The sequence below is a fragment of the Punica granatum genome, chromosome 3 (assembly GCF_007655135.1).
Source record: "Punica granatum isolate Tunisia-2019 chromosome 3, ASM765513v2, whole genome shotgun sequence".
In the NCBI taxonomy this organism is placed as follows: Eukaryota; Viridiplantae; Streptophyta; class Magnoliopsida; order Myrtales; family Lythraceae; genus Punica; species Punica granatum.
The window spans coordinates 5,304,341-5,316,622 of record NC_045129.1 but is presented as its reverse complement, the minus strand read 5'-3'; the positions used below and the strand labels follow the sequence as shown (position 1 = coordinate 5,316,622).

The 12,282-nt window shown below is 37.2% G+C and overlaps 1 protein-coding gene across 1 annotated transcript; it reads left to right on the top strand.

The window, feature by feature from the left end:
* Nucleotides 1-3,052: 3,052 nt before the first annotated feature.
* On the top strand, nucleotides 3,053-6,927 carry LOC116198478 (trimethyltridecatetraene synthase-like). The gene is made up of 2 exons (XM_031528631.1): nucleotides 3,053-4,092; nucleotides 6,140-6,927. The coding sequence occupies exons 1-2, from the start codon at nucleotides 3,187-3,189 to the stop codon at nucleotides 6,770-6,772; spliced, it is 1,539 nt and encodes a 512-aa protein (XP_031384491.1). The 5' UTR covers nucleotides 3,053-3,186; the 3' UTR covers nucleotides 6,773-6,927.
* The last annotated feature ends 5,355 nt before the right edge of the window (nucleotides 6,928-12,282 follow it).

The window sequence follows — 12,282 nt, the reverse complement described above, 5'->3', positions numbered from 1 at the left end:
ACTTTCTAATCAATTCGGGAATTCTTCTGACACTGACTTGTCAGAAAAATTAGAAAAGATAAAAAATTATAAACCCGTGTTTCACGTTTGTTTTCGTAAAATTTTTCGATTTTATATTACTTAACTCAATTTATTTTCAATTCAACAACACAATTATTACTTTTTAATTTTTTTAATTTTTTAACAATTCAATTTAATTTTTTAATATTAAATTCTCTTAACTATTACTTTTTTTCACAATTCAACAATACAATTATTACAAACCAATTAAAATCAAAACTTAATTTTACTCAACTTTAAAATCAAACACAATTTAAACTTCTGCAATATACTACTATCATTGTTAATAAATCGAGACGAGCCGAGGGTCGATATAGATGCGGTCAGTATCATCGTGTCATGTACTTGGACACATCGAGATATAGATGGACTTTATCAATTATTGATCGGTGATGTACGACGAACGCTGTTGTTTTCCACCCCTTTGAAATTGTTCATTTCAAATTATTTAGAAACAGAATATAGGAATCTGAAATTTACTTCGAGAAAAAAAAAGAAGTATGTGAAATTTACTACAAATCCATGATACCTCCTCGCAACTTCTTTCTCTTTCTCTTGAGTAGTTCTTTTTTTTTTTGGTTAGGTATTTTGTTAGGTTGCTGGTTGCCAAGGAAATGACTTCTCTATGATACGATAGTTCAAAGGTTATGGGCCTCCCAAATTAAGGGTAACGGAGGCGTGCAAAGATTTTTTCAGTCCGGGTAGAAGTAGCTGTGAGATCCACTGGGAATTCCGGAACGAGTACGCTATGCTAAAGGGCTAGGGTGAATATTGCAGATGAGTGGATCTGGTGGTCGACAATCGTTCGAACTTGTGCACCCTAGATGGTGAGACTTCAGTAGCAATTAAGTATCGCTTTAGCATAAGTCGAGTCATTGGTTCTAATCCAATTTGGACTTAATTGGAAAGGTGTGTGTCTTGGGCATGTCCCTTTTCAAATGATTTTTCCTTTCCTTTTATGATAAAGAGGAATAATAATCTAATTGATTTAAGAATAGATTATCACTGTCGTCATCCACTTATTCATTATTAACCGTTTTTGTCCCTGACATATTTTTACCACCATTTAGTCCTAAACGTTGACATTCCGCCTAACATTTATATCGTTCTGTGACGGAAAATATAACTCCGTCCATGAATTTTTCGTCACGAAAATTAACAGCATGGTATAAATGTTAGAGTGAATGTCAATGATTGAGGTTAATTGGTGGCAAAAATATATTAGGACAAAAATAATGTTATGGATCTTCTTAGAATTCAAAAAAAAAAACAAGAAAAGAGGACCGACTCCCTACTATCAACTAGTGTAATCTTAGCATTCAATGGATATTCTTGAAAAATATCATTTTTTAATTATTCAACCATTTCATTTTACCAAGTTCAAATGTTAGCCAGATTAATCAACATATACACGTTTCAATGTAATAATAAGATGTGATTGGGACGTTGCTTACTTCAATTGATATAGTAAAAAATTTATTTCATCAACCAACTCTTCGATTTTCCCAATTAAAGGGAAAAGGAAGAAAATAATATAAAAAAATTTCGGTAGGAAAAATAATATAAAAATTAGAAGTTGCTAACTTGAAATTATGAAAGATTATTTTGCTGCAATCGCAGACACTGATATGGAGTATGGTCGCGAAGCACCCGAGGAAGGAGGTTGATGATAAAGACAAACAATATTTTCTACCACAACTTCTGAAAGCAACCAGGAAAATATCTTTTTTGAAGTTAAATTTTTGTCCAAATATGATATATTTTAGATGTAAAATAGTAAAAATATTACAAATGCATTAGATGTGAGAGCTCGTTTTTTTTTCTGAATGAAAGAGAATTTTAAATTATACAGACATATTAAATAATGATATGTAAACTACTTGCATTAATTTGAGTAGAAAAATATCATTGCTTTTGACGGTTTTTAAAGAGTTTGTACGATATCTAGCTATAATATTATTAGGAGAGTAGTGTATATGCTGAAACCAATTCCATTCGGGCTGGCCTCTATTATTTGGAAATATCAAAAGAGATACTTCTACTTTTAGTCAGTCCCGAACGTTATATTTATTGAATTTTCATTAAACTTATATGGATATGTGTCATTTTCACTTAAAAACTCAAGGTATTAAGTGGTAATACCCAAACTTCATATAAATCTACGATTTTCTCCTTAATTTTTCAATGTAAAATAATAACTTTCAATATATTTATGTGAGGAAAATTCGACAATTGGTACAAGTTTAATTTTAGCCAGATTAATCAACATTTATATGTTTTGATGCTATAATAAGATGTGATTGGGACGTTCCTTATTTCAATTGATATAGTAAAAAATTTATTTCATCAACCAACTCTTCGATTTTCCAAATTAAAGGGAAAAGGAGGGAAATAATATTAAAAAAAAATTCGGTCGGAAAAATAATATAAAAATTAGAAGTTGCTAACTTGAAATTGTGAAAGATTATTTTGTTGCAATGGCAGACACTGATATGGATTATGGAGTATGATAGCCAATCACAGGTATAGGTGGTTGATGATAAAGACAACAACATTTTCTACCACAGCTTCTGGAAAGCATCCGGGAAAATATCTTTGCCCTCTTTCTCGACCGGATAATGTCCTTCCGGTGGAACATGTCCCAGGAAGGACACTGACATGGAGTCCTTTCTCTTCTTTGATATGTGTACGCATGAACTTTCAAATAATATTTTTCATATTTTTTTAGTGAAATCACGGTATGTAGAAGGGTATGAAAGAAATATTTCTCAATATGTACCTTGATATATTCGGAAGCTCAACGTATCTCGATTAATCTAGTTTGCCCACTAAAAGATAAAATTCTCTCAATTAAAGATTTTCTCCATTCGCAAGGTTCAAATTCGAAATATTATTTAAGAGGAATAAACGTCGAATCGATTTCATTTATTAGCATTATTGGTGAGATTAATTCTTTATTAAATAGAACACATTACCAATCTCTTCTACTTACTTCCCATTTCCACTCCATATATACATACACACACCTACACTTGCACTTGCACTTCCACTTCCACTTCCACTTCAAACATTCTTAGCCCAACTTCCTCGTTGTACGAACTAGTAACGGCGCTTTACCTTTCAAATATGGACATTCCTTCCAATTGGGCTTCATATACTGCTGCATGGCTAGCAACCCTTGCCCTCATCCTCCTTTCCCGCCGCTTCTGCCGTGGCCGGCAGCTCAACTTGCCCCCCGGCCCGAAGCCTTGGCCCATCATCGGGAACCTCAGCCTTATTGGTCCACTTCCCCACCACTCCATTCATGAGCTCTCCAAGAAGTACGGTTCCTTGATGAGCCTCCGTTTCGGTTCCTTTCCTCTAATTGTGGCCTCATCTGTGGAGATGGCACGGGCGGTTCTCAAGACACATGATGTAACCTTCGCGGGACGGCCCAAGTTCAATGTTGGCAAGTACATCACCTACAACTACTCCAACATCACCTGGTCTCAGTATGGCCCGTACTGGCGCCAAGCACGCAAGATGAGCATGATGGAACTCTTCAATCCGAAGCGCCTTGAGTCTTATCGGTACATCCGAGAAGAAGAGATGAAGGCCTTCCTCCACGACCTTTATGACATGAGGAAGAGCCCGGTCACCTTGATTGATCACTTGTCTGACCTCAGCCTCAACGTGATCAGCCGGATGGTTCTGGGGAAGAAGTACACTCAGAAAACCGATGGGTCGATCATGAACCCAGAGGAGTTCAAGAATATGATCAATGAGGTGTTCTTCTTCAGCGGGGCGCTGAGCATCGGGGACTCGATCCCTTGGATCAATTTCTTGGACTTGGACGGGTACATAAAGATGATGAAGGCGTTGAGCAAGAAGTTTGACAGGTTCTTGGAGCATGTTTTGGATGAGCACAACGAGAGGAGAAGAGGTATGGAGGACTACGTAGCCAAGGACATGGTGGATGTGTTGCTTCAGCTGGCTGATGATCCCAACCTCGAAGTGAAGCTAGAGAGACACGGAGTTAAGGCATTCATTCTGGTGCGTATAGTCGATTAACTCTAGTACTTCATTCATTCCGCATTGATCCACACTTTTTAAAAGTTCAAATTTCGTTCAAATATGATATATTTTAGATGTAAAATAGTAAAAATATTACAAATATGTGATTTTTTTCTGAATGAAAGAGAATTTCAAATTATATAGACATATTAAATAATGATATCTAAACTACTTGCATTAATTTGAGTAGAAAATATTATAGCTTTTGACGATTTTTAAAGAGTTTGTACAATATCTAGCTATGATATTATTAGGAGAGTAGTGTATATGCTGAAACCAATTCCCTTCGGCCTGGCCTCTATTATTTGGAAATATCAAAAGAGATACTTCTATTTCAGTAAGTCCCGAACTTTTATTATTATATTTTATTAAATTTTCATTGAACTTATGTAGATTTGTGTCCATTTTTCCTTAAACACTTAAACTATTAAATGGTAGTACCCAAACCTCATATAAATCTATGACTTTCACCTTAATTTTCCAAAGTGGGATAATAACTTTCAATATATTTATGCGAGGAAAGTTTTACAATTGGTACAAAATCTTTTTGAAATGTAACACTTTCATATAAAAAGTAAAAATTATAATAATTTCATACAAAACGTTTATATTATGTTTCAATATTGAGCAATCCATTAATTTTTGTAGATGTGACTCTATAGTGGCAGTTGACGTGTCCGATAATGCTAATGTGACCTGCCACACCATTAAAATATCAACAAAAAAAAGAAGGGAAAGTTCCGTTATATTTCAAAAAAATGATAAAAGTTTTGAAACATACAATAAAATTTCAGAAAAATAACAAAAAAATTTCAAAAAATATTAAAAAATACTAAATGAAAATATTTTTCAAAGAAAATTTGAAATCACCACTATATACATAAATTCAACAATTTTTTTTAAAAATAACAAAATATTGGAAAAGTATCATAAAAATTCAGTAAAATAACAAAACTATTTCAAAGAATCCTAATATTAAAGATATTTTTTTCTATAAATTTTTTAAAAAAGACCACATAATCTTAAAAATAAAATGAAATTTTTAGAAAAATAAAAAAAATTGAAAAGGTACAATAAAAGTTCAGAAAATAACAAAAAACTCTTAAAAAATACTAAGCCTATGTTTGGTTTTCGAGTAAGATAAATGATTCAACTCAACTTGATTTTGTGTAATGATTGCAAATATTTATAAATATGTTAATGTGTGAGAATATATATATATATGTATGTACACACATATATAGATGTTAAAGTAAATGAAAAATTTATTATTAAAAAATTGATTATAAAAGTGGATAGAATACATATGAGTAAGAAATTATTATTAAATGGTAGAAAAAGGCAAATAGAAATAATTATATTGATGAATATAGGGATGAATATAGTTGAATTGAGTTGAATAAAATTATTATTTGAAAAACAAACAACTAAGTGGTGTTTTTGAAAATTTTGTAAAATATTATATATTTGAAAAACTTTGTTATTTTTCTGAATTTTTTGTAATTTTCCAAATTTAGTTATTTTCTGAAATTTTATTGTATTTTTACATTTTCTTATATTTCTTAAATTTTGATTGTATTTTTCAGATTTAGTGATGTTTCTTAAAAGATTTCTGAAAAAATATATTCTAATTTTCTTATTTTTGAACTTTTTACTATTTTCTTGAAATTTTATTGAATTTTCAATATTTAGTGGCTCTTTTAAAAAAATTCCGTGAAATTTTATTGTGTTTTTAAAAATATTTTCGTGGTGCTTTTAAAAAATTCTCTGAAATTTTATTGTATTTTCCCATTTTTTATTTTTATTTCTATATTAACGATGTGACATACCATATCAGCATTGTTGGACACGTCGACAGCCACCGTAGAACCACGCTAGCATAAATTGACGAATTGTTCAACATTGAAATATAATATAAACATTTTATATGAAATTGTTATAATTTTTAGATTTTGTATGAAAGTGGTACATTTCAAAAAGGTTTTGTAACAATTATGGTATCACCCCAATCTTTGCTTGTCTATAGGACTTCATAGCCGGTGGAACAGATACCTCAGCTGTTAATGTGGAGTGGGCTATGTCGGAGTTGCTGAGGAAGCCGGAGATCATCGAAAAGGCCAATGAAGAACTGAACAGGGTAATTGGAAAAGAAAGGTGGGTCCAAGAGACAGACATAGTGAACTTGCCCTACATTAATGCTATCATCAAAGAGGCCATGAGGCTTCACCCCGTGGTCCCGATGCTCGTTCCTAGGCTGTGCCGGGAGGACTGCAAGATTGGCGACTACGACATCCCCAGGGGCACTAGGGCGTTGGTGAGCGTTTGGACAATCGGTAGGGATCCAGAGATCTGGGGCGACCCAAATGAGTTCAGGCCCGAGAGGTTCCTAGGGAAGGAAACTGATGTGAAGGGCCAGGACTTTGAACTATTGCCCTTCGGGTCAGGCCGGCGAATGTGCCCAGGGTATCCCCTGGGGCTCAAGGTGGTCCAGGGGAGCCTCGCTAATCTTCTACACGGGTTTGAGTGGAAGCTGCCCGGGGAGATGAGGCCTGAGGATCTGGACATGGAGGAGGTCTTCGGTCTCACTACTCCTAGGAAGGTCCCTCTTCTCGCCGTTCCTAAGCCAAGGCTGCCTCCTCATCTATACTCTATGTATTAATATCTACGTACGGAATCAGGACGGTCTCATGGTGTTAGTCGATCTTAATTATATTAGGTTGGATCGGTAATATTAAGTTCCTGATTTCATCTTTTATATATTGGCTTTCATCGTGTGGGGATGACTGAAAAAATGCTTGCTTAAGATTTTGCTAAGTTTTGTCACAGTTCCATGTCCCAAAAGACCAGTCCTCTTGATAAACTCACAACCTAAGGATAACTAACCAACCAAATTGCAGAACGGGGCAAGGTCGTCTTTGTCTTGATGCTAACCGACTTACTACGTTCATGGGGCGAGCCCATTACATTTACGAAGTAATAATGGGCATGTCATGTCACGCACCGACCTTGCTAACCGAGTCCCTCTGAAAGAGGGAGTCGGTAAATGTTTCGTGTTAGAAAATGGTGTAATTAACTGCGCTATATCCGAAAGAGAACATATCGGGTGAAGGGAATGCCCACTGAAAAGCTGCAGATGGTAAATGCAGAGAGTTGCTGCGACATCATGCAATCAGTTCATCAAACCCATTGCAGCTCCACCTCGAGCCCATCAGAAAAACTCTATTCCTCCACAATCGGGATTGAACTGATTCGAGCTCCTCCGCAGCATTCGTTCATCGACTTCAACCCAGATTCAGCTGGCTAAAAATCATCTGTCTATGCCGCTTGCAAAAAGGTGGCATTTGATGGCAAAAAACCGAAGCCGGGGATCAAACTGGACGGAATGCGAACAACCAAAGCACGGAGACTGATCCCTCCAGGGATCAAGGGACGTCTAAGCAATAGAAGCGCGGGTTCATGCCCAGTAAAATTGTCAGATCTGATCATGGGTCGGGGCAGCTTACCATATAGTATATTGGGCCGAGGCCTTCCAAGGAAGGGTAAGCATGCGTTAATGCAGTGCTTTTTTTTTTTTAGGTGAACTAAAAAAGACACCTGTTTCGTTTATTTATTTTTTCTTTTTGTGTAATAATACCTAAGCTTAATTTTTTTTGGTGTGTTCTTTGGTCTTTGATATTCGAAAATCCAAAAAATCCAATTAATTCAATGCGAGTCAAGTATTAAAAGATAAAACTCTCACAGTATGAATTTTCTTTATTTACAAGACTTAAATTCGAAACCTAGAATTGGATTAGCCGGTATTCGTTGGACTTTCGGATATCATGGTGCATATCGAAAAATGATCAGCATCAAAATTAACTAAGCACGGAAGCTTAATATAATTTCTGAGATTTTGCTATAATATTCAGGCATTCTTCTGATATTGTTTGTCCGGAAAAAATGTTAAAAAATTAAAAATAAAAAAGATACGATAATTATAAACACCTGTTTTATGTTTCAGAACACATTTACTGATTTGTTTCTTTTGGGTCCGCAATTATTCTACCAAGCCTCCATGGTTGATCGGGAAGGAAGAGGGAGGGGGATAAAGGAGAAGGTAGAGGGACGAAGAAAAAAACGGCACTGCCGAAACAGAGAGGACGATCTCAGCTTTCCATTGACGGCGGCGCCCGGCCGGAGCCGGACTCGCCAGCGAGAGGGTTGGAACTTGGGGTAAATATTGTATTAGACAGATATAAGTTAATTCTGCATAATGCTTTTATTTGCAAATCAAGACATTAAAAGGGTTGAGGGCTGAGATCGATATTTCGGCATCCAGTTTCTTCCTCGATCTCTGTCAAATTAGCTTATTGACCTTCAGAGATATGGTCGGGGTCATTTTGTTTCACGTACTTAATTGGAAACTTTAACGTATAAAATGTTTGTTATCCAGGCCACTGGCCTTGTTTGTCATGTAAGATATACTATTGATGTCACGATCAACATTGAAATACGGATTGAACGTTATCAATTATTGATCGGAGATGTGCAGCGAACACTGTTACTTTTCAATTTCTTCCAAGTTCATTATTGCAAAAATCTAAGAATAGACTACATGTATATAAAATTTTATGAACGGAATAAGTTCACAGGGAATCGGAGTTATAACGCGCAATATCTTTTAGAAATCTAGAACTATATCCAGGACATGTTTGCAAATTCTTTAACTTACCACGATGGGTTTGAAATTTCTAATTAACCACATTGGGTTAAAAAATTTTAATTAATAAATGTGGAACTATATCCAGGAAGGTTTAAAATTCTATGTCCACATGTTTGTAGAAAACATTACTAATATGTACAACACATTGTTACAATTCGAATTGTAATGTGTTGGTTTAGGTAATATGTAAAACATTACGAATTGTAAGATGAGTTGGTTTAGGTAGTTTGACATTGCTATCTTTAAATAAGATTTCGGATTTGAATAATGTAAATGAGAAAAAAAAATGCATGCTAGGAGAGTGTTACTCTTTAATGGACCAATCCAATTCAAATTGGATTAATCGGATCCCGCTGGACTTTCGAACACCAGGTACACACTGAAAAAAACCCGATTTTGAAAAAGTTATATTCTTTATTGGACTGTCACGGCTGAACTTTTTTTTTTATTAGAAAGGAGGTCAATGGACTTATAAGAAAATTGAAATCCTCTTTCTATATACACACATTTCCCCACACTTTCACTTCAAAACAATCTTTAGCCCAAGCTTCCTTATCTTACTACTAATTGATCGATGTCTCAGTTCCTTCCATTTATGGAAATTCCTTCCAATTGGGTTTCATACTGCCTCATGGCTAGCAGCAATCCTTGCCGTCATCCTCCTCTCCCGCCACTTCCACCGTTGCGGCTGGCAGCTCAACTTGCCTCCTGGTCCGAAGCCCTGGCCCATCGTCGGGAACCTTAACCTCATCGGCCCACTACCCCACCACTCCATCCATGAGCTCTCCAAGAAGTATGGCTTGTTGATGAGCCTCCGGTTTGGGTCCTTCACTGTGGTCGTGGGCTCATCCATGGAGATGGCGTAGACAATCCTCAAGACGCATGATGTGACCTTCCCAGACCGGCCCAAGTTCAACGTGGGCAAGTACACAACCTACAACTACTCCAACATCAACTGGTCCCAGAATGGCCCAGACTTGCGCCAGTAGCGCAGGATGTGCTTTATGAAGCTCTTTAACGTGAAGCGCCTTGAGTCCTACGAATACATCTGAGTAGAAGAGATGAAGACCTTCTTCCACGGCCTCTACGACTTGAAGGAGAGTCCAGTCACCTTGAAGGACTAACTTAATGATACCGTGGATGATAATGGCGTTGACAATTCCTTAGCACCGAGCATTCTTGTGCGATCAAGAATCTCCCGTATGTCGTGATGCCGCGAGAGAAAGAGCCCAGATTTATTGTGAATCACTTCAATGCCGAGAGAATGGTGGAGGTCTCCCAAGTCCTTGAGTGAAAATTGTCCTGCCATGGCTTGGACGAACTCAGACAAGAATTTTTTATTATTCCCAGTGAACAGCAAGTCATCAACTAGACAAGAAAATAGCCCATGGCACCATTTCTTGAATAAATGAAAAGCGAGGCATCTGACTTAGATTGAACAAAGCCATAAGACAAATGAGCTTAGTGCCTTGTACCGAGCACGGGGGGCTTGTTTTCTTGAGCCGGCAAACATGAGACAGATGTGATGGATCAATAAACCCAGGGGGTTGAGCCATGTAAACATCATCAGTGATACCACCTTGCAAAAATGCATTATTCACTTCCAATTGGTGGAGTTACCAGCCCCGAGCGAGAGCAAGACAAAGTACAGTACGTATGGTCGGGGGTTTGACCACTGGGCTGAACGTTTCATGGTAGTCTATGCCCGGCCGTTGATGAAATCCTTTAGCAATCAACCTGGCTTTATAATGAGCGATACTACCATCTGGGCATCGCTTAACATGAAAAATCCATTTGCATCCCACAACATTTTGATCAGGCGATGTCGGAACTAACTCCCATGTGACGGAGGAAGAGATGCCTGATGTAAAAGAGTAAGACCGGTCTTGCCCATATGACGGTGACGATGCTTAGTAATGCCATTATGTCGAGGGGTGTGGGGTGGAGTTTGTAGATGGTTAATTCCATGGGTGGCAAGGATTCTTTTTTTTTTTTTTTGATACTCGCCCCCTTCAACAGAATAGAGTGAAAATAATTTTTGAACCAAAATAATTCTCAACCAAGCTATTGAATTGAGGAAAGAGAGAAGGCAGTTCATAGACACCATTCCTGTTCTGGCTTCGGGTTAGAACCCGCCCCGTTGATTCATCCTTCAAAAGAAAGAAGCCGGAGAAAAATTCAACTGAGGTGCTATTGGTCTTGCAAAATTTCGAAACAGAGATTAAATTCTCTTTAAGAGATGGGACGCACAAGAAATTAGAGAGAGTATAAGGAGAAAAAATAGTTGAACCAATGCGTGTGATCTTCAAACCTGATCCATCACCGATGATAACCTCTTCTGATCCATTATGTCTTGAGTGAATTGACAGGTTGTCGAGATCTGAAGTAACATGATGTGTGGCACCCGAGTCAATTAACCATCCTTGATTTGGAGGAATCGATGAATGGGCAACATTAGCGGCAGGGGCACCATCGAAGCCCAGAATACGCTTGGCTTGATAACATCTCTCGGCAACATGTCCTGGTCTGTCACATAACTGATAGAAAACTTTAGATTAGTTATTAACCTGACCACCAAGTGTGTTACCTTGGCGATGACGCTGATTCGAAGAATGACCCGAATTGTTCCCCCAGTTACTCTGTTGGCCGTGGTTTTCATTGAATGAAGACCCCATGAGTTCCGTCCTTGGCCTTCTTTTGTGGAGCTATTCTTTAACGAAGATTTGTTAGTATAGCGGGCACATACCAGAGTTGGCTCATGATTGACCTCTGCTATTTTCAAAAACTGCTCATAGTCCGTCAATTTATCACAAGTGGTACGAGTGAGCTTATCTTTCAAGCTCATCACTCGCGAGCGAGAGCAACGGGCATACAATTTAGCCAACTTATTCCAGGCTTCGGAAGAGGTCTTTGCAGAAGCGATTAACGGCATGACACCTTCAGACATTGAGGCAATTATGGCATGAAGAAGCAATTGATCTTGCCGTACCCAACAGGTATACTCGGGATTTGGCTGTCCTGTAACGACCTCAGGTGGGCAAGGACAAGAGTTGTTGATGTAACCCATGAGATCATGCCGACTAGAAGAGAGTTGAATTGTGCTCTCCAGAAAGGATAATTGGACGAAGTGAGCTTGACAGGAAGCTGCGTTGTGGTATTGATGGAGGTGGTGTTTTCATCAGCCATGGCAAAAAGAACTTGTCGGATCAGCACTTGTCGGAGCAATTTTGCCCTGGTACCATAACAATACTGAGATAGGAAAAGTATCTTGTATTCTCGTTATATCGTACAAAGGTTACATGGCCATATATACAAGATTGAAAAAGTTTCGGAAGAACAAGAAAATGGTAATTACAATAAATTACGTTATTTCAGCTTCTATGAGTGCAGTTGGTAAGTAGTTAGCATTTACTATTTATTCTTATTTTACTCTTACCTTCAATTTGGAAAGTGCTGTTTGTAGTCGC

What these genes read in the sequence shown, in the direction of transcription:
- LOC116198478 (XM_031528631.1), top strand. Translation starts at nt 3,187, where the DNA reads ATGGACATTCCTTCCAATTGGGCTTCATATACTGCTGCATGGCTAGCA. An exon ending in GAGTTAAGGCATTCATTCTG is followed by an intron (nt 4,093 to 6,139) that starts GTGCGTATAGTC and finishes GCTTGTCTATAG; the next exon opens with GACTTCATAGCCGGTGGAAC.